Below are 27,834 nucleotides of genomic sequence, written 5' to 3' on the forward strand. Positions count from 1 at the left end.
ATGACTGATTTGTTGGTTGTAGAATGATTAGGTGTGTTCACCTTCATGCTGCGCCTGCAGCCGGCTGACTCAAAGCAGCCAATGGCATGAAGTCGAACACACCTATTATCAGCAGAAGATGTTGGGGACCAATGAGAAACGAACACAGAGTCTGAAAGCGCCTTCCCATTTCTGATGACTGAATTTCCGGTAAAGAAGAACCCGGCAATGTTTGAAATAAAATACATTTTTTATTTTTGCACCATATAGCGAAGAAAGACTATCAAGCGAATATTCATCGAGTTGAATTGTGTACATAAGTCTATATCAACTACAAAGGTGCTCCAAATTTCCTTATTTACCAATGTTGGTTGATGTCAATTCAAAATCGTAGGGAAGTCAAATTTAAACGGTGAGGTTAGACATGACATTATGCCAAACCTTTAGAATAGTAAGCATTTTTATGTTGTTGTTTGTTTTAATCTTTGAGAATGAGAAATATGTATTAGAATATAATCAGGTTTCCATCATTGAGTAATAATGATAGTTTACGACTATTCCACCCCTCCCCTTCCCCACTGTATAGAACCCGGAAATCGTCGCCGGTTTTTGGTGACGCTGCATTAGAAACGGCAAGACATGGCACAGCATCGTAAGTATTTTTGTCTGGTAGGTTTTAAATATGAAATTGATCCGCTTCCAAGGAATGGTTTCTAGCAATAATTTTTTAAATAATATAATTCACACGTTAAGGACGAAAAAAATGCGTAAAAAAGACGTGCAGGCAGCTAGCAATGCAATGTAGCTTTAAAGCTAGCCAGTCTGCTAGTTCACGCTAACTATCTGTCAACCTCTGCTGCTGAAATGCCATCTATTGTAAAATAGTTTGCCCGTTATTTAGACAGGTACCTAATATAGAACGTTTATGCAGACGTGTCTGTTGAAAGGTAACGCTTGTAAGTGTACTCGTGTGTACCAGAGGTGTAGCCACTCATGACGTATAGCTTGCTAGTCAAAGTCAGTGATAAGCAGGGCAATTTTCCTCTACCAGACTAACGTTTAAAAACGAACATTTCCGAGTTGATTTGTCAAAGTAAGCCTGTGGTATACACCTGAGATTAACATGCATCGCCGATTATTTCATTTTATATGATACTGTTTCTGAATCAACAGGATTGTTCAGCTTGGTCTTTCTTACCCTGGCTCTTGGAGCCCAGGCTTTGACCCCATCCCATTATCTTTCTCGCTCTGATGTGGAGAGACTTCAAGCCCTAATGAGGCAGCCCTTTACGGATCTTGAATCTGCATACTACTCCATTGTTGGTCTTGGTAAACTTGGGTCTTCTATTGCTGATGAAAGTGTAAGTATAAAGAAGGTCAATGTTCTTATGCAGCTACAATTGCAATTGGTCTTCTTGTATACATTTTGTTTAGTGGGTAATACAATTATCACAAGGATGTCAACCTTGTTTTTTGTGGACAGTTGTAAATGTTTTTTTTGTTTTTTTTTGCAGGATGCCTGCCAGTTCTTGAAGTCCAAGCTTGACCCCACCAGTGTTGATTCCCTCTTCTTTGCTGCCGAGTCCAGTCAGGCTATTTCAGGATGTGAGGTAGCTGCAGATTGAGAGTTGTTTTTTAATGCATTTGAAACAATGTATCTTGTGTAAAAACAGTTTGAGCACTGGATTGCAGTCCCATTTCTCAGTTGTTCGTCTTATTGAATGCATCCAGTCTCAAAATGTACGTTTTATAATCTTCTCCCCTTGTTTCAGATTCCGGTGTCAAACGAGACTCGTGACCTTCTACTAGCAGCAGTCAGTGAAGACTCCAGTGTGACTCAGATCCATCGGGCTGTGAGTGCTATCAGTTCTCTGGGGCTGCCTCTTGCCTCACAGGAGGTTGTCAGTGCCCTTGCTGCCCGGATTACCAAGGAGGACAACGTTTTGGCGTGAGTACTTATGCTGAAGGTGGAGTGTTCCCCTCAATCTTTTAAACATGATCACCTGGAATGGCATGTTTATTCATTATGGGAGTTCTATTGGTTTATTTAGTGAATGTCTTTTGGCAGGATCACACAGGCTCTTCTGACCGCCGCTCGGCTCTCCCAGCAGGCAGAGCTTGGGGGGATCCTGGAGGAGATTGAGGTGAGTTTCACAATTCCATCAGGTTTGTCAGATCTAAGGATTCCCTATTTGTCTGTAAAGTATGCAGCTTCAGTGGATATATTTGATTAATTATTGTTATTATTATCATTATTGCATTTGTATTATACTTGCTTGCAAACAGGTTGTCCCTTACTTTCCCTTTCAGGATCTTGCTGCGCGCCTGGATGATTTGGGTGGAGTATATCTGCAGTTTGAGGAGGGACTTGAGGCAACTGCCTTGTTTGTGACTGCAGCCTATTCTCTGTCAGACCATGTGGACATGGAGCCCCCTTTGAAGGAGGTACACTATCACGTTGATGTCAGGAATAGGAAAGGGATGGAGATATCTCTTTGTGATTCAGTAATTTTAAAACAAAATGATGCACCTACCAAATGTATTATGCATTAACACTAATCAGATATAATGTCAACACAGGACCAGGTCATCCAGCTGGTGAACTCTGTTTTTAGCAAGAAGTCCTGGGATTCGCTGTCTGAAGCCTTCAGTGTTGCCAGTGCTGCTGTTGCCTTGTCCAACAACCGTTTCCATGTGCCAGTCATTGTCAGTGCCCAAGGGCCTGCGACTGTGTCTCACAGCCAGCCTACCCTCCAGGTACACCCCAGATAGTCTGTTCCTAGGCAATGTTTTTAGTATTATTGTTGTTTTTGCACCGCTATTGAAACCATGTCTATAACTGACTATGTATTTCTGTTTGATCCATAGCTTCTAGTTACTAATGTGCTTTCCCAGCCCCTGGCCTCAGCCAGTGTGGTGGTGGAGTCTGCTAATGCCCTGGCTTCCAAGAGCGTCATCCTCAGCCAGGCACCTTTCACCTTAAGAGAGTAAGCACTTTCCAGAAGAAAATGTATTTATTACGATTTTTGAGCAGTTTTTAAAGATGTGCTTTAATAATAATGTGGATCTGATTTGTAGTGGTGTTTTTGAGCTGAACTTCATGGCTAGCCAGCCAGCTAGTGGATATTACCAGTTCACTGTAGCTGTGACAGGGGACAGCAGATTTGTTGCCAATCAAGTTGAGGTAAGCTGGCTTGGCTGGTTTTGTAAACATTTTATAACTTAAATACAAGCTAATTTTGTTTTGGAGTTGGAGTGGAGTTATAGCATTAATTGACTGTTCTAACGTTAGCACAGTGAATCATTTGTTTCTTTGGCCTTTGGCTTTTGGGTTAACAGGTCATGATGAAGTCTTGATCCTGATGAAGACTATTAAACTATTATGTAGCTTTTATCCTTTTTGTAGCAAATTAGACATAGGAACGTTGGTAGTGGTCTAATGATTACCACAGATGAAGTCCATTAGATTCGGCAGCATGTCAGAATTTTAATCGCTATAAATGTGACAGTAATCACACCACTTTGTTGGAATTAGCATGTGAATGTTAAACCTGAACTGTTTTGTTAAATTTATCTCACCCATCTTCTTTTTAGATGAAAGTGAAGGTCTCTACTGAAGTTGCCATCACTAACATGGATTTGTCTGTGGTGGATAAGGACCAGAGCATTGGCACTAAGACAACCAGGTCAGTCTCCAGGCTATTTCCCCTGAAGACCATTTGTGTCCCAAACACCAAAATAGATGACTCGATGTTTGTTTGTTTTTCTCTTCCAGGGTGGAATACCCCTTCAAGGCCAAGACCTCCTTTACCGCTGATGGCCACCAGAACTTTGCCATGTCCTTCCAGTTAGTGGATGTCAACACTGGAGTGGAGCTCACCCCCCACCAGGTTTGTAGTTATCCTACTTCATCTTCATTTCAGTATAATGGAACAATTCTGTTTACCTTCCTTACCTTCCAGATTGGAGTCAGTAGTTTTCTTTCTCTTGACTCCTCAGACATTTGTCAGGCTGCACAATCCGAAAACAGGCCAAGAGGTTGTGTTTGTGGCAGAGCCAGACAGTAAGAACCTTTACAAGTTTGAGCTGGACACCGCAGAGAGAAAGTCTGAGTTTGACTCCATGTCTGGCACCTATGCTCTCCACCTCATGGTTGGAGATGCTACCCTGGAGAACCCCATTTTGTGGAGCGTGGTAAGTTTCTAGGATTGTATGGATTAACTATCAAATAAAATGATCTAAGTGTTCCTTTGCTTGTGAGTTCAGTATCAATAGAGGTTTCTGTTTTTGTAAGGCGGATGTAGTTCTCAAGTTTCTCGATGAGGAGGCTCCAGCCACCATCCAGTCTAAGACCCTGTATGTGCCAAAACCAGATATTCAGGTAAACAAGATAGTCGGTCAGAGACAGGTTTCACACTGGAACATCCCATTGTATAGACGTTGATTCATGTTCTTCTGCTGCTGCAGCATCTGTTCCGTGAACCAGAGAAGAAGCCTCCCACGGTGGTGTCCAACACCTTCACCGGCCTGATCCTGTCCCCGTTCCTCCTTCTGCTGGTGCTGGTGAGAGACACCCTCGGTTTACAATCAGTATTCTTTTCAGAAATGATTTTTATTTGTTTTTATTTGTATTTTTGTTTTTTGGATGTCGAGAATAGCTCTTTAAATGGGACCATGGATTTTCAGTAACAATGCATGTTTTGATTAAAAATAACAAAAGCAATGGTAAGTACAGAACATCTGTTAGTCACAAAGGGCATTTGAAGTGTTAAGTGATGGCCACACTCAGGAAGGCTCAGTTCATATCAGTGTTTTACAGTGAAAACCGTTGAGTTTTTATGACATCATGAGGCCTTTCATTTACAAATAGCATTCTCTTGTTCTCATCCTGTCTCTTCAGTGGTTGAAACTAGGGGCCAACATCTCCAACTTCAGCCTATCTCCCAGCTCAGTTCTTTTCCATATTGGCCATGCAGGTTGGTACTGAGGGTGGAGCCCTGCATTTGAAAAGGCACCGTGTGTCACATCATGCTTGTTTCCATGGTTCATTAAAAATGTGCTTTTAACCATCTCAACGATGTTGTTGCATTTCAGCCATGCTAGGTCTGATGTATGTCTACTGGACGCACCTCAACATGTTCCAGACTCTGAAGTACTTGGCCATCATCGGCAGTCTCACTTTCTTGGCTGGGAATCGCATGCTGGCCCAAAAAGCAGTAAAGAGGTAAGCCTTCTGTTAGCAGTACCTGACAACCAGATGGTTCCTAGAGAGCTGTTGACTGCAGAGAGGAAAATGCCCCTTTCTGGATGAGGACCATTGTGGTGCTATGGGTGGCCTCTTGGCAGTTCATGTCCCTGTGGTTGACTGGTGCCTCCATCGTTGTGGCACTTCAGAGGGCTCTGCCGGCCCTCAGTTATTCTCCAGAGGCCCATGTCTGTGCAGGGCTGCCAGAGGAGTGGAGACCCTGCTGCACAGCTCCAGTCTGACGGGCCCTCTAGTGGGTCTTACCAGTCAAATCTGTGTGGGTGAGGAGCTGAGTGGGCAAATCCCTCAAGGCCATCAATATGAAAAGCTCTTGATAGGCCAGAGAGGCAGACCATTCAGAGTGTGTCACTGCCTAAAGACGTCAGGGTGTGATCGCTCAGTTTCACTGTGGAGGTACCCTGCTTGCACTTTCCTGTCTGTTCTACACTGCCTTAGCCTTGTTCTGTACTTTATCACAAGTCAACATGATTATGTTGTGGGTGTGATTATAAGCAACGATGGAATAGTCTTGCTTATAGGTTTTCTTCTTGCTAAATTGTTTACACTTCAGCTAGCCACAGTCTCCTCTAGCTAGTGCCTGTCTCCTTAACCCTCCTTCCTCTCCCTGCTGTATTTCTGTCTTTACTCCTCTTTCAGGATTGCTGCAGAGCAAAGTAGTAGATTGGCAAAATATAGGAGCCTGCGGTAAAGGCCTCTATTCATATACAAAATGGCCAGTCGTCCGGGTTAAAGTAAGGGCTTCCCTATGGTTTGCATCTCAGTGCCTCCCCATTGGCCTGTCTAATGCATGACTTTGTGGTGGTGCTCATTCAAAGTGAACTTCCCCATGTGATACCGATTTTAAACCAGCCCCTTTCTCATCTCACCATCATCTGACCACATATAATCCACCTTTTACTTTCCTTACCTCCATGTTAGTCCTTTAACCTGCTCAGATGGAGGTGGATCATGATACTGGCCATACCGTATCATTGTGTTGTGCATGAAGTGATGTCACTGAATGATCCTCACGCCAACTACCCCATGCTTGGGCATTTCTCATAATCATCCTTGTTGTTAAACAGTCCATGTGAGTTTGATAGTCTGATTCTAGCATATTTAAACTGAAGATCTGAATCCTCACATGACTCTTATCCACTCTGAGATGATTCATGGATCCAGGATATATGGATGCATTTAATAGGCTTTTGTGTTAAGAAATCATTGCTTGCTTTTCTCTGTCTGATGACTGGAAAAAATAACAAGCCTTTTTTTTTGCAGAATTGAAAGTAAATGAAGACAAAACATAAAAGAAGATTGAAGATGCTTAAACATTTGTTTCCAAGAATTGAAGGACACAAAGTCAAAAGGGCATATTACGTGAATTCAGTTTTTTTTGTTTGTTAATGTGTTATCAGTGTGTCTTGAAATGTCAGAACTGAAGCTCACTGATATGACATTCTCTCACTGCAGGCTTTAAAGCTATCACTTCTTGCACTTCATCTTGTGATTTTTTTGACAGTGGGCTATGGTCGTTTTTATGGTTTCTTTATGGAATTTGGATGGATTGGGGTTTTTGTACATTCTTGTTTTCTATTTCTGAATGTCTGTCTCACCACTGAAGTTGGCACCCAGTTTTACAACATGTTTAAGTGCATTGAAAGTATCATTACTGGCATGGTCAACATCAAGAACCTTTCATGGAGCCATATAAGATTAGCTTGTACAAGTACTGAATTCAATGTTTTTCCCTTTGATAAAAACAATTCCATGTGGAGAAGAGAAGAACTGATGGTTAATTCCAGAAAATCAGATGTTTTGTAATGAAAGGAAATAAAGAAAATGAGAATTATTCTGTCACTTTCTTGAGTCTAATTCAACTACTGTATAAGCATGGGTCTTCATATCTTTGGATCTACAAAACAATAGCGTTTGTGAAATAAACACTTTGGGAAAAAAAGTTAATTGAAACACATTGACCCGTATAAAATCTCCTTGCTTTATTGTGAAAACATAGCACTTGCATAATGTCTTGAAAACAAGTATTGTATAATGTGGTAAACTGGATGTGTTTTTCATAGGCTTATAGGTGCTGTAAAGAAACTGTTGAGATGAATGGCAGGGATGCTCAGGGCCCCCTGTTCCCACAGACACACCTGCTGTTTATGCCCAGCCCTTGCTGACGCAACATAGAAGTCTGTAAAGAACAAACATAGATTTAGTCTCTTGTATGTCTTATGTCTTTTAAGTCTTATGCAATCAAAGTCAAAGTTACCTGGATTTCTTGACATTATGTTGTCCCCTAAAACTCTGTTGTCTTTGAATGGAAGTTAGATCATGTTTGTAGGTTCCCTCATAGATGTCAGATTGACGTTTTACATAGCTTTCTGTGTCCTCTCTGAGTTAAATAGATTAGAATGAATACACATAGTTACACATGTTTACAGCATATTCCTTGTGATACATAACTATAACCAACAAACATTTGTTTAAGATTAGACGACAATGACGTGTCGGTGTCTGTGGGACTATTTACCTAAGCCGTTTTCCCATGATTGTCTGAAGAAACTTTCGGGCAGAAATTTGACCCAGGACTTTCCTGTAGCTGTTTGTGAATATGGCATCAGCATGTCTTTCTGACCTGAACAATAGATAGTTATGAGCACATCAGGAACAAAGTGATCGAAACCAAAACATTTTTTATCAGAACTTTTAAATCAGATACTCTGCACAGCTTCTAGTAAGAACTGCAATAGTGAACAATAAGAGAACTGGCTGTGGCACTAACCTTATCTCAGATTGAGTAAGGGGGGTGTTGTCCACTTGCTCCTCTGGTATTTGATTTTCTATGGAGGAGGTCATCAGGATGGATGTGTCCCTCTGTCCAAACCTGGCAACATACAGCAAACCAACCATGACAACTATCTGTAAACTATCCATACCAAACCATTTGTTTTTAAAGTGATCAAATATGCAAAAATATGAAAACCACAAGATTCAATCTTTCAGATGCATCTCTGTTTTGTCATGAATTATCAAATGTGTTAATTACAGGGTCTGTCCGAGGTAGTGTCACTTCTAAAACAAATAATCACATGCCAGTATTTCAGATGTATTCAGGTCACATGAATGCCCAGTGCCTCATCTGCATAGTAATTCTCTGTTTCTTTGTCCGCTAAAGCTGTGATACTGTGCAAATGTTACACCTTTTAGTGACTAATACAGACAAGTTGACCCTTGTTAGCATAACAAGAGCACAGGGCACATTATGACAAGCAGAGTGACCCATGAGAAATATAATGCATCATATTCATAGACAGTTTTCTGGCCGTGGTGATTTCTTTCTCCCTCATGATAGCAGAGTCTTTGTCAAACACATCTCATGTTCATCAGTCTATTGTTATATGATCATTGCACACAACCATTGCTCATCAAGACAGAACATTCAATAATTAAAAACAGAGTATAGAGTGTAGGCTGCAGTTTACAAAAAAAGTGAAAGGTTGACCATTGTAAAAGTATAAACCATACTACTACTAATGCTTTCAAAAAATCTTGCAGCAATTTGACAAGATGCAAATAAAACATATATTTTTTGTCTGTTTCATAAAGATATGCAAATGAAAAAAAAAAAAACATATTGCTCTTAGTCAGTTTGTCAATTAGCTTTGTGCCTGAATAATAACTCACAAGGTTGCCATGAGGAACTCCGCAATTTCTACTGATTCACTGAATAATTTTTGATGCAGTTCATAGATGGTTTATAGATGATTGTTGTAGCTCTATTGACAATAATACTGACTGGGTTTTTCCACTGTTTCATTGATGTCCTTCAAGAACATAATTTAAGTCATTTTGGATATGTCAATATTAAGGTTTTATTGTAGCAGAACACAAAACCAAAATTCAAAGGCAACTTCAAAAATACATTGAAAAAATAATAATTTTCTGGAATTTCCCAAATTAGTTCACTATTTTCACATCAATTATGATTATCCAAAGTCCTGTGGAAGTCCTTTGACTTACCTTATTGATGGGTAGACTGGGGAGCCTGATAAAGACATGACCAGGCAGCAAAACACCAGCAGTGCAGCTCTTTCCATCATCATGGCAAGGTCTGGGGAAAGTGGACTGCAAGAAGAAATGACAGTGTTAAAATTACATTACAAAAAACGCTGAAACCACAGTTTGCCTCACTTGGCCTCATATCTTTGCAGTGGACATTGGGTTCCATAAAAGTACACAGAAAACACCCAGCAATAATGCTTTCATTCTGTCATCATAATTGGGTTTACCTTAAGAGTTTAATTATAAGTGTGACATACCCAACAATTGTCAAGCGTAGTATAAATGTACTAAATATGTTACCTGGATTAATCCTTTGTCTGAGTTTGAAAGCTTGTTACCTTGCTATCCTATCAATTCTTTGTGTAGGATTTTTTAATCATCTCTACCTTTGTAAAGTGTGAGGTTCCAACCACAGGACAAAGACTGGATTTCTAGCACTCTCCTCTGAATAAACCTTTTTAACCAAGCCAATAGTAGAGCACAGTGACATCATTTATGGTAATATTCCCTTTCTCTCTCTCTCATACACACTCTGTCGAAGTTGAGGTCAATTATCTCAGCACCCGCCTCTCTGATTACACAGTAATCTGAAAAGGAAAAAGAAAACTAATCATCACATCAACTGTAACTACATATATTTTAATTAATATTCAAACCATTAATTCAAACCATTTAAACATACTAAATATAGTTTACAACTAAAATAATGAATTGTTATATTTATGTGTGGTGTTTGTCCCAGGGAATGGAACGTTTTGGATGGAACGTTTCAAAGGGAAGTTTTTCTAGACGGACGCAAAACATGTTACGTACCAGAGGATAATTTGGACAAATGAAAGCTAAAGAAGTGTTATTTGTGTTTTAAATGTGCAGACTATAAAACATTAGAACATCTGATTGCCATGCTTCGCCATATGAACAATGAGAAGCCAAGGTTGTAGCGCTAGTTGTTGGTTGTGACTTGCTTACTGTTGTATTTAAGGGCAAGCTGCTGACTAGACACCAACACTACTTGCTTTTATCGATAGATAAATTAGTTGAATAACAAGGATGAAATGCACCACGGGATTAAGATTAATTGTACCATTTCTACAACATTGGTCACCTAAAGGTGACAAGGTTAATCACAGGTTTTGTTCAAAGTTAATTAGTATTCCGTCAAAAGAGAAAAGCAGGGTAGATCAATTCAAGACACAGTTATCTACTGGTCCAAGTTTTAAGGATTTTGTTAAAGGAGTTTCTGGCTACCCAAAGCCTGTTGGTGATTTTGATGACAGATATGAAGCAGACGGGCACGCCAATCAAGCCGAAAAGGGAAATTCAAGGAAAGGTGTGTGTGTTATCTTTTTTTCAGGGATGGGAAAATGTATTTTCAACAACAGTCTTCCCTCAGATTTCTAATTTGTTTGCATTTCTAATATAAAATGTTTGCTTTACACTGTATTACAGTGTGTTTTGAAACATATGGCTGTCAGATGAATGTAAATGACACAGAAATCGCCTGGTCCATATTGCAGAAAAAGGGTTATGAACGCACAAGTGATTTTACTGAGGTATGGAGCAACATTTAACTAAGTTAGATTAATGGGTACTAGTCAGCATTTTTCATTTTTGAGACTCATTGATTCTCTAATCTTTTCTAGGCTGATGTTATTCTCCTTGTGACATGCTCTATAAGGTAAATTACATATACTATGGGAAAAGAGTAGTGTGATTCTTAACCATTTTTAATGAGCATATCTTTTTTTGTTATACTGCATTTGCAGAGAGAAAGCTGAACAAACAATATGGAACAGACTACAGCAACTCACAGCCCTCAAGAAGAGACGGTCAAAGAGTCGCACACCAATGAAAATTGGGGTTTTAGGTATATAATCATTTACTTGTAAATTGATGCAGGTGAAACATTGGATGTCATAGTGTCTCTTTTCCTCTGTGTGTTTGGTCAGGTTGCATGGCAGAGAGGCTAAAAACGGAGCTACTGGAGAGGGAGAAGCTGGTGGATGTCCTCGCTGGCCCAGATGCATATCGAGACCTTCCCCGTCTCCTCTCTGTTGTCCATGGTGGCCAGCAGGCAAGCAACGTGCTGCTCTCTCTAGAGGAGACCTATGCTGACATCATGCCAATCCACCACACCCCTCAGGGATACAGTGCTTTTGTGTAAGTGTCACTCTCTGGCTGTCTCTGATGTAGACCTGCATACAACCTAGTCTGTAGGCCGTGTACTGTAAGATGATTTTTTAGATGAACCTTAACGTTTTCTTTCTTTCTTGGTCATAAAAAAAATGGTCATAGGTCTATCATGCGAGGATGTGATAACATGTGCAGTTACTGTATAGTCCCGTTTACACGAGGCAGAGAGAGGAGTCGACCAGTGGCCTCGATCTTAGAGGAAGTTCGCATCCTGTCTGATCAGGTTAGTTCCAGCCTCTCTCAGACCCATGTAATACTACAGCTGTAGCTGTCTCTATGTATCTCTCCTCTCTATGTCCCTCAGTGGATACGGTTGTGTTTTTTCTCAGGGAGTGAAGGAGGTGACACTGCTAGGTCAGAATGTCAACAGCTACAGGGACACATCGGAGGAGCAATTCTGTGGTCCGCAGCCGCAGCAGCTGAGTCGAGGATTCAGCACTGTGTACCGGACACGGAAGGGAGGCCTGCGCTTCGCTGACTTGCTTGACAGAGTGTCCCTGATCAACCCTGATATGAGAGTCCGGTTCACTTCCCCTCACCCCAAGGACTTCCCTGATGAGGTATGAGGAAGACCACAGGCTGTCTATGTTGGTTATACTGTCATTCTGTTCAGGGTGTCACCTGGTATGTGTTATCTCACAGTGTACTGGATGTTTCCTTGCTTCGTCTGAGCAGGTGTTACATCTGATTGAGGAGAGGGCAAACATCTGTAAACAGATTCATCTTCCTGCCCAGAGTGGCAGCAGCACAGTCCTACAGGCCATGCGCAGGGGGTAAGAGGTTGTCCATTTGTATGAAATTAATTAATTAAAAACTCATACTAAACTGTTTATTAAAGTGAACAGATGTGTGTGGCCATTTTTTAAATTACAGTTACACAAGAGAAACCTACCTGGAACTTGTAAAGAACATCCGGAAGATAATACCAGGTAGACACTGAGTAAGAGGTCTTGAGAATAGCTCACTAATCTAAACATGTCTGTGTCACAAGTTACATCCACTTTCAAGGTTATAAAGGCTGAATCAGTTGTACAGCCAGTCAAACAGGCTTATTGTTTTTCTCTATTTGTGTCTGGGTCCCAGGAGTGAGCCTTAGCAGTGACTTCATAGCAGGGTTCTGTGGTGAGACAGAGGAGGACCATCAGCAGACTTTGTCTCTACTCAGGGAGGTGGGCTACAATGTAGGATTCCTCTTCGCCTACAGCATGAGGAAGGTGAGCAGACTGATCTAAACCTCTCTCTTTACGGTTCTTATTAGCGATGCTTCTGCCTCTAACTGTTTTTTCCAATTGCTTAAGCACAATTTTGAAAACAGGGCTCACTTTGTCAAAACACAACACATGATTCACACAACTAGACCCACAAGTAGCAGAACACCTCCATTTTTTTTGCTAAATGAAACACTTGTTCAAAACGATACAATCATGTATAAAAAACAATTTCTGTCACCGTATGCCACACACATGGTTCATAAGATTGGACTCTGTTTGAACCAGTTACACACTGCTGTGCAAAATTGGAAATAATTTTACACTAACTATTCTTTTCTAATGATATAACCTGCTTGTCAGAGATATTGTTCCAGTAGAATATGTACAAGTACATAAATATGTTTCAAATTGAGTAGGCTACATACTGTAAACACAGCAAATACATTTGTGGAGACAAATGAAAGTACTCAGCAAATGAAATACAGTACATTGTTTCAATCAGGGACTGCGTGAATGTGTACAACGGACTGATGTAGTGCATATTGTAGGCTACATTTTACTGTACTGTAGACAGTAGAGAATAGTAGTTTTCACCTTCGCTCTTGTCAAAATGTCCAAATTACCGTTGCAACAGTGTATCTGCTGAGGTTGGGAGGAACTTTCTGTCCAGCCTCTCTCAATGTTGCCCCATGGTTCACAATGTGGTCAACCATGTTGTTCGAATTTCATTAGATACTCTAAATTTGGCCCTATTCTTCCACGACCTCAGGTCTACCTCTCCCTCTCCCTACCACTCTTCCTCCATGGACCCTCTCATCCTCCCTCTCCCTCTTTCTCTTTCTGCAACATTGGCTTCCATTTTTGATAAGGACAGGTACACTGACCTGTTGCCTTTTTATAGTGCTTACACCTGATTGGTATATTTACAGTTAAGAACTTTAGTGCTTTTACACCTGATGCTGTGTTTGATCCATTTGTTCACATTTGTGACATTTTACGTGGCAGTGTCTAAAAAAGGCAATTAAGTGACATAATCTTACATTTCTGTCTAATGTAGAAGTGTGTTTAGTGATTCGTAAAGCACTGTGTGTAGTATTTTGCAAATAGTGTGAGGATGAGAATGTGCTTATAGCTGTGCAGGTCTGGGCTTCTGTTTTGCTCCTTGAGAGTCAGGTTTCACTAACTGTGTGTTTGACATTTTTGTGTCTAAGCAATCGAAAACAAAAACTGTAACACTGACACGGATCTTGTGTTCTTGGGTCTCCCCTAGAAAACCCATGCATTCCACCGTCTTCAGGACGATGTCCAGGGGGAGGTGAAACAGAGGCGGTTGGAGGAGCTCATCCGTGTGTTCAGAGAAGAGGCTGTCAAGGTTAACACTGCCCTTATTGGCAGTACACAGCTCATCCTAGTGGAGGGAGTGAGTACTGCAACTGGATCTCACCTGCACTATTTGTTGTTCTGTACTGTATCTGATTTGGTATACCTGATCATGCTCTCTTTAGGTTTTATAACACACATGAATGAAATATTAGATTTTTATAACATGTTTCCTGTTTTCAGGAGAGTAAAAGGTCTGCCCAAGACCTGTGTGGGAGGAATGATGGGAATTTGAAGGTGATCTTCCCCAGGCAGGATGTGGCCATTCAACCAGCCAGCACTTCCACTGCTCCCATAACCCCTGGGGACTATGTCCTGGTCAAGGTATGATGTCCCAAGTTTCACATCAAGGCACCACTCTCATTTTTGTCAACTCATCTGAAAAGATCATTATTGAGTTTGAACTGAAATTAATTCAAATGATTCAGAAATATAAATTCAATAATAGTAATAGGGTGTTGTTCTGTTTTATTTTTTATACAGATTATATCAGCCAACTCCCAGAGTTTGCGAGGCCACGCTCTAAACCACACATCCTTGAGTGAGACTGAAAGATGTTTGTCTGACCCCTGTCATGATGGACAAATGGCTGCAGCTTGAAGCAGACATGCTCTAAGTCTTACCCTAACTCTAATGTTAACCAATGTCCTAATGTGCACATAATGGACTGTCAAAATGTGCTTTGATGAACTGTACCATGGTCACCTACTGAACTGAAAATGGTAGATAAATAATCTAAATAAATATTGATCGAAAACATTTATTGTGTTCAAAGAGGCATACATATGAACATACTGATTAAGTATTGGTTTTTCAAGATGAAATTGGGGCAATGAGGGCCTGTAATTTATTAAAATACCATTTATCCTGTGAACAGAACATCTGTCCCAATCAGCATATAGTCCTGGAGAGAGAAAAATACAATTCTTTGAAATGTACTACAGATATGTTTTTGACAGTAAATGGGTCATAAACTCAAAATACCAACACACACACACAGTATATCACTGTACCTTAAGGACCTGCAGCTGAGTGTTCACAAGGTTCATCTTTCCCAAGGATGGAAGTGGATACCCCCTCTCCAGTTGAACTAGAGAGATGAATATTAGATTATCCTGTGTCCAAAACTAAACTATACTGTACAGACAGTGGCATCACAGTACAAACCAGATTGTGAATTTGCAAACCCACAAAACCCACAAAACCCACTCACCATTAACGATGGGTATCACTGCCAACTTCAAGACAATCGTGAAGATGTTGTCCAGAGTTTTCACCTGTTTGATGAAAGATGACATAGCTCTTCACATCCAAATGTATGAATCTAGAATTACTTTAGGCTTGTTTTGGATGTCTGGCTTTATTGTTGTTTACCTGAAAGTCTCCCACATTACTTGTTCCCAGTGTCATCTGAATCCTGTGGAAAGTAAACATTTATTTTGTTTGTAAAGATTTGTTTTGTTTGTTGTTGTTTTTCACGTAACACAATCATACAAATGCATCCTTGCCCTCCTCCCATCCCCACAGCAGAGAGAAACAAGACAGAAAGAGAAAAATATATAAAACATCGAATACAAAAATATGTGGGGGAAACCGTGTGTGTTTGTGTGCATGTATGCATCCATAAGCTTTTAAGCACTTAATTTTAGCACTTGAATGGACTCTTAACACTCACTTGTTCAGGGTCAGAGTTCCTGCCAGTTTCATGCCTGTCACATACATTCGAGCACTGACACTGGCCTCCTGTGGAAACAAAATAACCTGATGAGTTCATTATAGTGCTGTCAAACGATTAAAATATTTAATTGCGATTAATCGCATTAATGTCATAGTTGGCTCGCGATTAATCATAATTAATTGCACAATTTAAAGTATTCTAAATGTCCCCTTTTTCATTTTAATGCTCTTATTTACATGGAAAAGTGGATCGGATTGCTTGGTGCAAATGTTTTTTTTTTTTTGAAAACAACAATTGGTGCGTTCGACTTCATGCAGCGCCGGCGTCGCCTGCTGCCCGGCTGACTTGAAGCAGCCAATGGCATTCTCAGCTTCAAGGCAGCCGTCTGAAGCCGGCTGTCGGCGCCGCTGGTGCTGCATGAAGTCGAATACACCTATCGCAATAGCCTGGCTTTAACGAGGGGGCGGAGAATTCGCATCAGCTGTGTGCTTGATGGTAATTCAGACTGGACGTGCTGATAAAGCGATGATAGCTCAGTTCACAACGACAAAACACACAGATCACTTTGGTCTTGTCAATGGAACCATTTGGCAACTTTTTTAAAGTTAACTTTCCATTCAGAATCTTATTGGCACCCATTTCGGCGTCTCGCGCTCGCCATCCAGTCAAAACGTAACGTTCGCCTCCTACTCTTTAGCCGGCTAGCAAGCCCAAACAAGTGTGCGGCGTGCCTGTTGTTTTGTTTCCGGTCTAGCTAGATCCGGTGTGGTGATGTAGTTTTTAATAACGTCAGTAGGCCTAGTTGTTGCAACCTTTACAACTGCATGTGAAAAAACTACAAAGTTTGCTCGGCCAAAAAGAACGTTAATCTCGCGATAAAGAATGCCGTTAATAACGCGTTAAACTGACAGCACTAGTTCATTACTATCAATGCTTGAGTGACTGCATTCCACCTCCTTGTCCGCAACTGACCATGTTCAGGACAAAGAGAGGGGACAGTGTGGTGTTGGGCTGGATGGCGTAGGCCGTCACAGTTCCAGTGGCCTGCAGTGTCACGTTGTTAGGTTCAAAAGTGATGATGGGCTCCTTTGCCGTCTTAACCAGCAGTTTCATCATCAGACCAGGAAAACGCTTTGCAATCTGAAAATAAAGAGCCACATTTCTACTGTAAGGAAAAGCTGGCAACCTCAGTCAGACACATTTGACTTCATGCCATCAAACTGAAGGAGATCACCTGTGGAATGAACACTCCAAACGTCCTCGTATTCAGCCGGATGGGAGAGATGGAGGGGATCTAGCAGAGGAAAAGTATGGTCACCTTTCACTGAATGAGTGCCCCTAAACATTAAATGATTAGAACGATGAGAATGAAGCTCACCATGTCATCCGTGACGTACAGACTGAGAGCTCCGGCTTTGTTGTACACAAAGCCAGCAGAGTTGGTAGTGAAGGAAGAAATCCCAATGTACAACATGTTGTTGATCTGAGGAGGCAGGGAGAATGGTGGGGCGGAGAAAGGAGGTTCCTGGTGGGCTCCAATGTTGTAAAACTCCCCCTTCATAGGAAGAAGGAGTATGTGACAAAGAGGAAGGAAGGAATAGATATTCAAACACGTCAGACAAACTGATTTGGTGTAATCTTGCAAAATACTATGTGTCTTATAAGCTGTCTGTATTTCTTTCCATCTAAACCAAATGGCACCTGCAATTCATGAATAAAGATTTATGGACAGAAAATATAGCTCACCTTTAAGCTGAAATCAATGCAGGATTTTGAAATAGCTGGTGATTCCACCATGGAATATTCAATCTCAGCATCCTTGTCCACTTTGGCTAGAACTGTAATATAAGACAAAATCCACATTATAAATGCAACCAGGACATCCATAGTAGTACAGCTAACATCATCATTTACAGTTGTTGGGGACTTTAACAATATTTTACCATTGAGAGTTTTCAGTTGAGGGTTCATGTCAGTAACAGCATCAGCCACCAGGGGGCAGATCTGGAATTAAAACATCACAACAATGGTGAAGTAGTAACAAGGCTCCAGAGGTAACATATCCTAAGACTGTCCATGAATACACACTACACCTGTTTCTGTATTGCATTGCGCAGGGCCTTGTTGATGTAGGAACGGAAGAGGTTGTACAGCCAGCTAGAAAACAGGAACCACAGCATTTTCAGAAGAAGAGAAACAATCAACTGAAACACATTACAGTAATTTTAGAGTGGTTTTACTTTCAAGTAGACAAGCCAAGACAGTATTTGCCTCTGAAGTGGATTTACCTGGCTCCGCCATGAAATTTGACTTTGGCGCTGCCCAGTTCTGTCACACAGTTGACACTGCTAACTGCAGGCCGACCTTTCTCATCGCTCTTGATGGCAATGCTTGTAGTAATGCTTAATCCATTAATTCCCAGGTCAAAAGAACCACTGTCTTTTCTGTGTTGTAAGAAAACTTGGGATGAGAACCATCTGCAACAATGTATGTCCCCCCCCCCCCCTCCCCCCCTAACTCTTGAGGTATAATTTCCCCTTACACACACTTACATGAACTTATATCGAACCCTCCAGTTACCATGAAGGTTGAGGAAGGCGTTTCCTATGGACAGGCTGACACCTGTTCCTGGCACCAGTCCCAGTCCAGACTCTGGTAATCCCAGACTCACTATCCGTATTCTGTAGCATGCAAGGGGACAACATCTATGTACTTTCCACGCTACTATAAAAATGAATGTATATTACAGCATCAGACTGTTTTTTCTTACCCGGTCAAACTGTACTTGACCTTGCCAATGGGAGACACTCTCTGTGACCCTGAGAGGTCTGGGACCGTGATAGTGTTGAGTTTTTCCTGTAGAGATGCCATGCCAATTTTTCTGCCTAGGAAAAGGAAAACGGAGGGTAAGAAACAGTCAAAACTGAATGACTTACCTTGATACTTATGAAACCTACCATATTCAAGGCCTTTCTCAGTGAGTTTCACCTTGACTCCAGGGTTGATAGCAAGTGTCAAGGGGAGGAGAGCCAAAAGAGTCAGCCATGCGGACATCTTCACTGCAGTCAACTCTAGACAGACACAATCAATATTGTACTCTTTGTTATGTTGTTAGGTTAATAATAACATAAATCAAAATAAACTTACTGTACTCCTGGAAAGATGAGTAACCTACAAGTATAAGGTGTGTCACTCGGCTTTTTCTTCAGAAGGATTTTAGTAAAATATAGAGTCGGAGACGTAATATCTTTAAAAGTCAACGTGGCTTGATGATTTATTCAGTAATGCAGCACTGGTTCAGGAAGACACAAAAAGCACTTACACACAAGTGACAACCCATTATATAGCCTGATATGAGGAAAATCTCCAGCCTTGCATAATATTGTTTCCCAATGTTCAAGATTTTCCATCTCACGTTGGCCAAGGCCTCTTACAGTTTTTCTCAGTTGTTCACACACAAAAAGCAAACATTTGGCACAATTGCATAACCTTCACTTCATGTACCAATTGCTCAACCCAATTTAGCACTACTTCACACTCCCTTATCTACTTTAGACTCTGACTTCCCTTCTTTACACTCAGATGTCAATAACACATCACCTTGTTGTCAAAACACTATACACAATGTTCAGTTGTTGCACACACTTCTCAAGTAAAATCTCAAAGCATCAACCTACAATACACCTATATTCAAATCTCTAAACATTCAGGTCAGTTGAGCAATTTGCAATCAGGACTGTAGCATAAAAGTGCCTTGAGCCTCTGTTTTGTTTGGTGAACAATGGAGAACATAGAACATATCGACAACCAGAGAAGGAGAGGGGTAAGAGTCAGAGGAGGAGGACAAGAAAGAGGGGGACAAGGAGGAGGAAGAGTAGGAGGTCAGAGAGAATGAAGAGGACAAGGAGAATAAGGAGGAGGAGGAGGAGAAAGAAGAAAGAGTACTGTCATCTCTAATGAGATTCGGGCCACTGTGGTAGACCATGTGCTCAACCATGGTGTGAGCATGAGGGAGGCTGGCCAGAGGGTCCAATCAAATCTCAGCCACTTCACAGTTGCTGCCATCATTAGAATCTTCAGGATGGAGAACAGGTACGAAATCTATTTGCCTTGTGTACTGTAATACTGCGTATCAATAGAATGAAGTGTGCTCACAGTATTTGTATTTTGCAGGACTGAAAGAGAACCACACCCTGGAGGAAGAACATGCACTTTCACAACCGAACATGAAACTGACATTATGAAAATGGTTTGTGAAAACAACCCTATCACACTCTGTAATCTAATATTGTTCCTTTTCTACAGTCTCACTGTAGCCCACTGTGTTGACCTATCTGTGTCCATACTATAACTTGCATTATCATGCTGTCTGTTTCAGTGGATCCAGGAGCATGACACAGCTAATGTGCTAATGTGAATACAAAAAATGTTTGCTGCATATGTGTGCTGTTTTAGGTTTGACTATGAAAAAATAAGGCTTTACACTGAGACATTTTACAAAAGGAGAAATGGCTCATCCTCCAGAATCATTGTCATTCATATGGTGTGTTCCATTTCTATAATTGTGTTTTAAATTTTGCACTACAGTGTGCTGTGAATGCTTGGTAGCGTACAGCAAATGCTTATTGTGTGTACTGTTATGAATGGTATATGTGTGTGTTAGGATAATTTCTTAAGTAATGCACAGAGTCGTCAAATTCAAAGAAAGTACAATAGTTTAATGCTTGCCAGCAAGGAGACAAAGTCTGATCGCAATACAAAGTTTGTATGTTAGCAACTTGTGCTAGCTAGCTATTTAAGCACAAGCGCTCTTTACAGTCATTGGTTAAGACAAAGTCATGCAAATGTTCCATGGCTCTTCTTCATTGGCTCCTTGCGTAGACCTGGCGAACATGTGTGCAGTTTTGAGAAAACCATTATTGTTCTGAGAAACGTGTGTTAACAATTGTGAAAACGGTAACAATTGTGAAACTGTATACCGACATGCGTGCTCACTCATTATGTACGCTCAAAACCTCAGACACTAGTTCACACCTTCTACTCATCCAATGTGTGCCCCTCCTGACTTACACTATCTGGCAAGGTATTCCAGAAGGCAGGGTTAGTAAAAACCCTGCGTTGGGTAATCCTAAAATGAGGCAACCTCTCTGGGTTTTCCGTTCCAGAAAGAGAGCTAACGAAAACATGTGGTCAGTCCATGGTAACTTAGGCCTACTCTGTGGACCTAACCTACTCGCTTGTTTCCCATGACAAACTCGGCATTTCTACCTATCCCACACAGTTGGCAGACATGGGGTGGCCAAACAACTAAAACTAATTCCCATATGGTTTGAAAGAAGATAGGAAACTGAACAGCGTATTAACATTAACCAAATAATGCCAATACTTTATTTGACTATGAGTTAAATGAGAGCAATTTGACCGTTCCCCAGGTCACGCCCCCTTAGTTATTGTTGTTACGTCCGACACAATGCCCGGAACTGTCAACCCAAAAGCTATGGCGAGGACGGGGATAAGCGACAGCTGTCAGTGTGAGTGAGGATTTTTGGAGTAATACCTTTGCGATATCTTCCAGATCCAGGCAGGAGGGACTGCAATATGCAGTGGAAGGATATATTCAAAATATTAAAGTTAGTAACGAAGGGGAAACAACAAAAATCGAAGCCAAAGCATACAGGTCTCAAGTAGCCTTGTCTGGCCAGGCACTTGAACAGCAAGCACAGGGTTGGGATACAGTACAGTACTCAGGAATAGGTTGCCTACTCACAACATTCTACGAAGATTCAAATAAAATACGATAATATTTTCAACATTGATACAGTATTTTGAGCTCCTGGCAACTTGCTGGCGTTCGTTGACTAGCTCAGATTGCAATTTTACAAACGTTAACATTAACATTTTGATTTTAACATTAACAAATTTGTTGGAGTCACTAGTTATGCACTAGTAGTGGTAATAATACTAGTTTACATGAACCATAACAGTTTGGGGATGTTCTCTCAAACATGGCTGTCAGATGAATGCTAACGACACAGAAAATCGCCTGGTCCAGAAAAAGGGGGAAGTTGATCTTCCCCAGGGAGGATGTGGCCATTCAACCAGCCAACACTTCCACTGCTCCCATAACCCCTGGGGTCTGTCCTGGTAAAGGTATGATTTCCCAAGTTTCACATCAAGGCAACACTCCCATTTTTGTAAAGGATTTAGAAATAGAAATTCAATAATAGTAATAGGGTGTTGTTCTGTTTTTTTAATACAGATTATATCATCCAAATCCCACAGTTTGTGGGCCACATTCTAAATGATTCCTCCTTGAGTGAGACTGAAAGATGTTTGTCTGACCCCTGTCATGATGGACACATTTCTGCAGCTTGAAGCAGACATGCTCTAGCTCTAACCAATGTCCTAGTGTGCACATAATGGACTGTCAAAATGTGCTATATAATGAACTGTACCATGGTCACCTACTGAACTGAAAATGATAGCTAAATTATCAAAATAAATATTTATAGAAAACATTTACTGTGTTCAAAGAGGCATACTTATGAACATACTGATTAAGTATTGGTTTTTCAAGATGAAATTGGGGCAATGAGGGCCTGTAATTTATTAAAATACCCTTTATCCTGTGAACAGAATATCTGTCCCAATCAGCATATAGTCCTGAAAAGAGAAAAATGAAATAATTTGAAATGTATTGTTTTAGACAGTAAATGGGCCATAAACTCAAAATACCAACACACACACACACACACACACACACACACACACACACACACACACACACACACACAGTATATCCCTGTACCTTAAGGACCTGCAGCTGAGTGTTCACAAGATTCATTTTCCCCAAGGATGGAAGTGGATACCCCCTCTCCAACCGAGCTAGAGAGACGAACACTAGATTATCCTGTGTTCAAAACTAAACTGTACAGACAGTGACATTACAGTACAAACCAGATTGTGGATTTGCAAACCCACAGAACGCACTCACCATTAACCTTGGGTATCACTGCCACTTTCAAGACCATCAAGAAAATGTTGTCCAGAGATTTCACCTGTTTGATGAAAAATGACATAGCTTTTCAAATTCAAATGTATGAATGCAGAATTACTTTAGGCTTGTTTTGGATGTCTGGTTTTATTGTTGTTTACCTGAAAGTCTCCCACATAACTTGTTCCCAGTGTCATCTGAATCCTGTGGAAAGTAAACATTTATTTTGTTTGTAAACATTTGTTTTGTTTGTTGTGACACATAATCATAATATTTGCCCTCCTCCCATCACCACAGCAGAGAGAAACAAGAAACAAAGAAAAAATGTATAAAACAAAATCAAATACAAAAATATGGGGAAAACAGTGTGTTTTGTGTGCATCCATAAGCTTTTAAGCACTTGAATGGACTCTTAACACTCACTTGTTCAGGGTCATAGCTCCAGCCAGTTTCACACCTGTCACGTACACTCGAGCACTGACACTGGCCTCCTGTGGAAACAAAATAACCTGATTAGTTCATTACTATCAGTGCTTGAGTGACTGCATTCCACCTCCTTGTCCACAACTGACCATGTTCAGGACAAAGAGAGGGGACAGTGTGGTGTTGGGCTGGATGGCGTAGGCCGTCACAGTTCCAGTGGCCTGCAGTGTCACGTTGTTAGGTTCAAAAGTGATGATGGGCTCCTTTGCCGTCTTAACCAGCAGTTTCATCATCAGACCAGGAAAACGCTTTGCAATCTGAAAACAGAGCCACATTTCTACTATAAGGAAAAAGCTGGCAACCTCAGTCAGACACATTTGACTTCATGCCATCAAATGGAAGGAGATCACCTGTGGAATGAATGCTCCAAACGTCCTCGTATTCAGCCGGATGGGAGAACTGGGGGGGATCTAGCAGAGGAAAAGTATGGTCACCTTTCACTGAATGAGTGCCCCTAAACATTAAATGATTAGAACAATGAAAATGAAGCTCACCATGTCATCCGTGACGTACAGACTGAGAGCTCCGGCTTTGTTGTACACAAAGCCAGCAGAGTTGGTAGTGAAGGAAGAAATCCCAATGTACAACATGTTGTTGATCTGAGGAGGCAGGGAGAATGGTGGGGCGGAGAAAGGAGGCTCCTGGTGGGCTCCAATGTTGTAAAACTCCCCCTTCATAGGAAGAAGGAGTATGTGACAAAGAGGAAGGGAGATAGAGAAAAAGATGGGAGAAGGAATAGATATTCAAACACGTCAGAAAAATAAACTAATATTTTGCTAAATACTATATGTAGTATACTTTAATACTGTGAAATACTACACACAATATGTATTTCTTTCCATCTAAACCAAATGGTATCTTCAATTCATGAATAAAAATGTATGGACAGAATATTACTCACCTTTAAGCCGAAATCAATGCAAGATTTTGAAATAGCTGGTGATTCCACCATGGAATATTCAATCTCAGCATACTTGTCCACTTTGGCTAGAACTGTAAAATAAGACAAAATCCACATTATAAATGCAACCAGGACATCCATAGTAGTACAGCTATCATCTTAATAATCATTCACAGTTGCTGGGGACTTTAACAATATTTTACCATTGAGAGTTTTCAGGTGGGGGTTCATGTCAGTAATAGCGTCAGCCACCAGGGGGCAGATCTGGAATGAAAACATCACAACAATGGGGAGGTAGTAACAAGGCACCAGAGGCATGGCAGGACTTACGGCTGTGGGGGCCCCTGGGCTTGAGTCATTTTCGGGCCCTACCTTCTATAGATGACTTTAAATAGAACTAAATGATATTTACACAAGCTATGTATTAGAGCAACACAACTCTGGATAAATTGAGAATACAATACAGATCACAATTATGAACAAACAACTAAACAAAATAACATAATTTATGTTAATTGCTGAAGTCTATTTAACATTTTAATTAATCTGAATTATTTTTTAAAACGTTTATGGGCGGGGCCCCAAACTGGGCGGGGCCCATTGGCTGGAGCTCAGACAAGCCCAATGGTAAGTCCGGCCTTGACCAGAGGTAACTACAAATCCTACGGCTATCCATGAAAACACACTTCACCTGTTTCTGTAGTGTGTTGCGCAGGGCCTTGTCAATGTAGGAACTGAAGAGGTTGTACAGCCAGCTAGAAAACAGGAACCACAGCATTTACAGAAGTAGAGAAACAATCAACTGAAACACATTACAGTAATTTAAGAGTGATTTTACTTTCAAGTAGACAAGCCAAGACAACATTTGCCTCTGAAGTGGATTTACCTGGCTCCGCCATGAAATTTGATGGTGGCGCTGCCCAGTTCTGTCACACAGTTGACACTGCTAACTGCAGGCCGACCTGTCTCATCGCTCTTGATGGCAATGCTTGTAGTAATGCTTAATCCATTTATTCCCAGGTCAAAAGAGCCACTGTCTTTTCTGTGTTGTAAGAAAATTGGGATGAGAACCATCTGCAACAATGTATGTACCCTCGCCCCCTTCCCCCTTTAACACTTGATGTATAATTTCCCCTTACACACACACTTACATGAACTTGAGATATCGAACCCTCCAGTTACCATGAAGGTTGAGGAAGGCGTTTCCTATGGACAGGCTGACACCTGTTCCTGGCACCAGTCCCAGCACAGACTTTGGTAATCCCAGATTCACAATCTGCATTCTGTAGCATGCAATAGGAAACCAATTTATGTACTTTCCACGCTGCTATAAAAATGAATGTATATCACAGCATCAGGCTGTTTTTTCTTACCCGGTCAAACTGTACTTGACCCTGCCAATGGGAGCCACTCTCTCTGACCCTGAGAGGTCTGGGACCCTGATAGTCTTGAGTTTTTTCTGTAGAGATGCCATGCCAATCTCTCTGCCTGGGAAGACAAAAACGGAGGGTAAGAAACAGTCAAAACTGAATTACTTACCCTAATACTTATGAAACCTACCATATTCAAGGCCTTTCTCGGTGAGTTTCACCTTGACTCCTGGGTTGATAGCAAGTGTCAAGGGGAGGAGAGCCAAAAGAGTCAGCCATGCGGACATCTTCACTGCAGTCAACTGTAGACGGACAACATCAAGTTGTTAGGCAAACAATAACATAAATCAAAATAAACTTACTGTCCTCATGGAGATACGTGTACAAGTATAAGGAGTGTCACTCGGCTTTATTAAACTCCTGTTCCTTAAGAATGACAAAGAGTATACGAAGAGAACCCAGCTAACACATGACTTTGCCGCAACGTTTGATCACCCGCGATATTACATTTCTGGCAACGTTGCCGCGACGTCGTACCTTAGTCGGCTGGATACGTTATTTTTCATCTGCCGATCATATACCGCTCATTTTGACTAGCTGCTTCCCTTGTTCCCTAAAATTGACCAATTAGTTTTGCCACACCATTTGCTACAAGAACAATCCTAAGAGGAAATTGTGGTGTGGACTAGTACTTCATTTTCTGTCGAACAGAGAACAGAAACATTCCTCTTGCACAATAAAAAAAAAATATATAAACTTTGAATGTGGCATAAATCACACCTATAAACGGAATATTTCTTGATTCTATTAGGTAAAGTTTTTCAGGTCAACAACTGTTTTACATGTTGAAAATCAACATGAATCAAAGGTTACTTTATTCTGTTGATGAGAGGTAAACCCATTCACAAACAGCAGTCTCAGTCTGTATGGTGGCCCTGGGGGATGGGACAGAAGGCCATATGATACCATCCGAACTTGATTCACTTTAGGCCCTTGAAAGAGCTGTGTGTCTGTCAGAGCTGAAGATAAAGCCACAAGACTCGTGATGAATTAGCCACTGAGCTACATTTTTATTAAATTATGCCAGGACTGTGAAAAGTGAAAAGAGCAAGGCGGAAGATTGACTTGTAACTTTGAATGTCTGAGTTGGATATCTTTATGGAAAGTTGGTTGTTTGTTTGTGCCAATTGCACATATTTTCTTTTTTGGTGTTCTCACAGAGAATACTAAAACAAACGAAACTAAAACAAAAGATTGTATGCCTACTCAAGTTGCAGCCTTTGCTGAGTAGCCTATCTAGTATTAATGTTCACCTTGTGACATAAGATTGTGACCCAAATATCTGCACTACTATTAGGTTGACTGATAAACCGCTTGAAAATCTTTTATGCAGCATTATATAGTATATTCCTATTAAACCCTTTACCATGTTCACAAATGTGCTACAATCAGTTTACTGCCTATTTTGTATTTCATATTCAAATTGTGTAAAACACACAACTCATACTGTATATTGGTTGAAAAAGAGTATTATATTAAAAGTACTTACCTTAAGCAGAAATCAAACAGAAGCAAATCTGTTCTCTCCTTCGGGTATAGCCTGCTGGCTAGCTGCAGGGCTGACTAAAACTAGTAAGACGTAAGAAGTAAGACACATGACCTTTAATTCAGTCTGCTGAACCAGGAAGAGCTAATAGATGGGGACCAACCAGACAATAGGGAAATGTGAGCCAAACAATTTACAACCAGATTCATGAGCTGGAATGTGTCCACTTTTGTTTTGCATTCCAGAAAGCAAGCAAAACTCAATGAATGTATATTTTGTGCCAATAATCAATCATCATATTTAGGGCCAATAGAGGCTGACTAAGTCCATTCATGTCTGTCAGATTTGATGTCTGTAATAAAGTTGAATGACTATGGTGTGTCGAAAATGTATGTACAAAATGCACAGATTTTTCTCAATAAAAACAAACAAAACTGTAGTTCTTAGGATGTCCTATAGATGACAGTATTGTAGTATGTGTTTTGTTGTACAAATTAACGTTCCATTTGTCATTACATTTACATTACATTTATGCATTAAGCAGATGCTTTTATCCAAAGCGACTTCCATAAGAGAGTTTTACAAAAGTGCATAGGTTACTGATCATAACAACGAAATACCCCAAACATTGCGGGGAGCCAAACATGAACCATACATTGTGAAACCAAATAAGTCTCAAAGGGAAGAACAATAAGAGCATGTAGTTAGACAAGTTACAATTAAACAGCAAGAACCTCAAAAGTGCAAGAGGGTACCTGTGGAAAAAGCAAGCAACAATAATATATT

At 40.8% G+C, this 27,834-nt stretch overlaps 5 protein-coding genes and 1 long non-coding RNA gene across 6 annotated transcripts; 3 read left to right on the top strand and 3 right to left on the bottom strand.

The window, feature by feature from the left end:
* The first annotated feature begins 565 nt into the window (after window positions 1-565).
* On the top strand, window positions 566-7,076 carry rpn2 (ribophorin II). Its single transcript, XM_084706153.1, has 17 exons — window positions 566-631; window positions 1,153-1,340; window positions 1,494-1,589; window positions 1,752-1,927; window positions 2,048-2,123; window positions 2,290-2,424; window positions 2,560-2,736; window positions 2,848-2,966; window positions 3,058-3,163; window positions 3,574-3,665; window positions 3,755-3,869; window positions 3,979-4,173; window positions 4,274-4,360; window positions 4,447-4,542; window positions 4,880-4,955; window positions 5,074-5,203; window positions 6,506-7,076. The coding sequence occupies exons 1-17, from the start codon at window positions 619-621 to the stop codon at window positions 6,519-6,521; spliced, it is 1,893 nt and encodes a 630-aa protein (XP_084562279.1). The 5' UTR covers window positions 566-618; the 3' UTR covers window positions 6,522-7,076.
* Window positions 7,077-7,387: 311 nt separating this feature from the next.
* On the bottom strand, window positions 7,388-9,333 carry ghrh (growth hormone releasing hormone). Its single transcript, XM_084705562.1, has 5 exons — window positions 9,251-9,333; window positions 8,013-8,114; window positions 7,761-7,865; window positions 7,500-7,622; window positions 7,388-7,421 (listed from the first exon to the last, which is right to left on the bottom strand). The coding sequence occupies exons 1-5, from the start codon at window positions 9,331-9,333 to the stop codon at window positions 7,388-7,390; spliced, it is 447 nt and encodes a 148-aa protein (XP_084561688.1).
* Window positions 9,334-10,093: 760 nt separating this feature from the next.
* Window positions 10,094-14,837, top strand: cdk5rap1 (CDK5 regulatory subunit associated protein 1). Its single transcript, XM_084704151.1, has 13 exons — window positions 10,094-10,622; window positions 10,742-10,845; window positions 10,936-10,970; window positions 11,059-11,159; window positions 11,242-11,452; window positions 11,588-11,708; window positions 11,815-12,045; window positions 12,161-12,258; window positions 12,359-12,414; window positions 12,569-12,699; window positions 13,967-14,116; window positions 14,260-14,400; window positions 14,560-14,837. The coding sequence occupies exons 1-13, from the start codon at window positions 10,343-10,345 to the stop codon at window positions 14,674-14,676; spliced, it is 1,776 nt and encodes a 591-aa protein (XP_084560277.1). The 5' UTR covers window positions 10,094-10,342; the 3' UTR covers window positions 14,677-14,837.
* LOC146272956 (bactericidal permeability-increasing protein-like) lies at window positions 14,821-19,064 on the bottom strand. The gene is made up of 16 exons (XM_084704153.1): window positions 18,902-19,064; window positions 18,712-18,823; window positions 18,525-18,639; window positions 18,307-18,435; window positions 18,043-18,198; window positions 17,848-17,911; window positions 17,698-17,758; window positions 17,501-17,592; window positions 17,133-17,309; window positions 16,989-17,048; window positions 16,727-16,894; window positions 15,752-15,819; window positions 15,451-15,493; window positions 15,290-15,353; window positions 15,090-15,166; window positions 14,821-14,980 (listed from the first exon to the last, which is right to left on the bottom strand). The coding sequence occupies exons 2-16, from the start codon at window positions 18,806-18,808 to the stop codon at window positions 14,939-14,941; spliced, it is 1,413 nt and encodes a 470-aa protein (XP_084560279.1). The 5' UTR covers window positions 18,809-18,823; window positions 18,902-19,064; the 3' UTR covers window positions 14,821-14,938.
* Window positions 19,065-19,742: 678 nt separating this feature from the next.
* Window positions 19,743-20,191, top strand: LOC146272957 (uncharacterized). Its single transcript, XR_014766446.1, has 3 exons — window positions 19,743-19,846; window positions 19,928-20,003; window positions 20,133-20,191. It is a non-coding gene; the product is annotated as an uncharacterized LOC146272957 (long non-coding RNA).
* Window positions 20,192-20,451: 260 nt separating this feature from the next.
* Window positions 20,452-27,103, bottom strand: LOC146272958 (bactericidal permeability-increasing protein-like). Its single transcript, XM_084704152.1, has 16 exons — window positions 27,052-27,103; window positions 25,693-25,804; window positions 25,506-25,620; window positions 25,284-25,415; window positions 25,019-25,174; window positions 24,824-24,887; window positions 24,336-24,396; window positions 24,133-24,224; window positions 23,726-23,902; window positions 23,582-23,641; window positions 23,321-23,488; window positions 23,172-23,239; window positions 22,910-22,952; window positions 22,749-22,812; window positions 22,563-22,639; window positions 20,452-22,417 (listed from the first exon to the last, which is right to left on the bottom strand). Exons 2-16 carry the CDS (start codon window positions 25,787-25,789, stop codon window positions 22,376-22,378), a joined length of 1,416 nt encoding a protein of 471 aa, XP_084560278.1. The 5' UTR covers window positions 25,790-25,804; window positions 27,052-27,103; the 3' UTR covers window positions 20,452-22,375.
* Window positions 27,104-27,834: the final 731 nt, after the last annotated feature.

This window comes from Hypomesus nipponensis, chromosome 9 (genome assembly GCF_054491055.1).
Source record: "Hypomesus nipponensis isolate SF chromosome 9, ASM5449105v1, whole genome shotgun sequence".
NCBI classification, from domain to species: domain Eukaryota; kingdom Metazoa; phylum Chordata; class Actinopteri; order Osmeriformes; family Osmeridae; genus Hypomesus; species Hypomesus nipponensis.

Excerpts from the sequence above, each read along its gene's own strand:
- rpn2 (XM_084706153.1), top strand. Across the intron at positions 1,341-1,493 it reads CTTCTATTGCTGATGAAAGT|GATGCCTGCCAGTTCTTGAA; the intron begins GTAAGTATAAAG and ends TTTTTTTTGCAG. Across the intron at positions 3,164-3,573 it reads TTGTTGCCAATCAAGTTGAG|ATGAAAGTGAAGGTCTCTAC; the intron begins GTAAGCTGGCTT and ends TCTTCTTTTTAG.
- ghrh (XM_084705562.1), bottom strand. The coding sequence starts at position 9,333 with ATGATGATGGAAAGAGCTGCACTGCTGGTGTTTTGCTGCCTGGTCATG. Across the intron at positions 7,866-8,012 it reads CTTACTCAATCTGAGATAAG|GTCAGAAAGACATGCTGATG; the intron begins GTTAGTGCCACA and ends TCTATTGTTCAG. Across the intron at positions 7,623-7,760 it reads ATCATGGGAAAACGGCTTAG|AGAGGACACAGAAAGCTATG; the intron begins GTAAATAGTCCC and ends TATTTAACTCAG.
- cdk5rap1 (XM_084704151.1), top strand. The coding sequence starts at position 10,343 with ATGAAATGCACCACGGGATTAAGATTAATTGTACCATTTCTACAACAT. Across the intron at positions 10,846-10,935 it reads GCACAAGTGATTTTACTGAG|GCTGATGTTATTCTCCTTGT; the intron begins GTATGGAGCAAC and ends AATCTTTTCTAG. Across the intron at positions 11,160-11,241 it reads AATGAAAATTGGGGTTTTAG|GTTGCATGGCAGAGAGGCTA; the intron begins GTATATAATCAT and ends GTGTTTGGTCAG.
- LOC146272956 (XM_084704153.1), bottom strand. The coding sequence starts at position 18,808 with ATGTCCGCATGGCTGACTCTTTTGGCTCTCCTCCCCTTGACACTTGCT. Across the intron at positions 17,759-17,847 it reads GCAATGCAATACAGAAACAG|ATCTGCCCCCTGGTGGCTGA; the intron begins GTGTAGTGTGTA and ends TTTTAATTCCAG. Across the intron at positions 15,167-15,289 it reads AGTGATACCCATCGTTAATG|TTCAACTGGAGAGGGGGTAT; the intron begins GTGAGTGGGTTT and ends TCATCTCTCTAG.
- LOC146272958 (XM_084704152.1), bottom strand. The coding sequence starts at position 25,789 with ATGTCCGCATGGCTGACTCTTTTGGCTCTCCTCCCCTTGACACTTGCT. Across the intron at positions 25,175-25,283 it reads GTTCGATATCTCAAGTTCAT|AAAAGACAGTGGCTCTTTTG; the intron begins GTAAGTGTGTGT and ends CTTACAACACAG. Across the intron at positions 22,640-22,748 it reads AGTGATACCCAAGGTTAATG|CTCGGTTGGAGAGGGGGTAT; the intron begins GTGAGTGCGTTC and ends TCGTCTCTCTAG.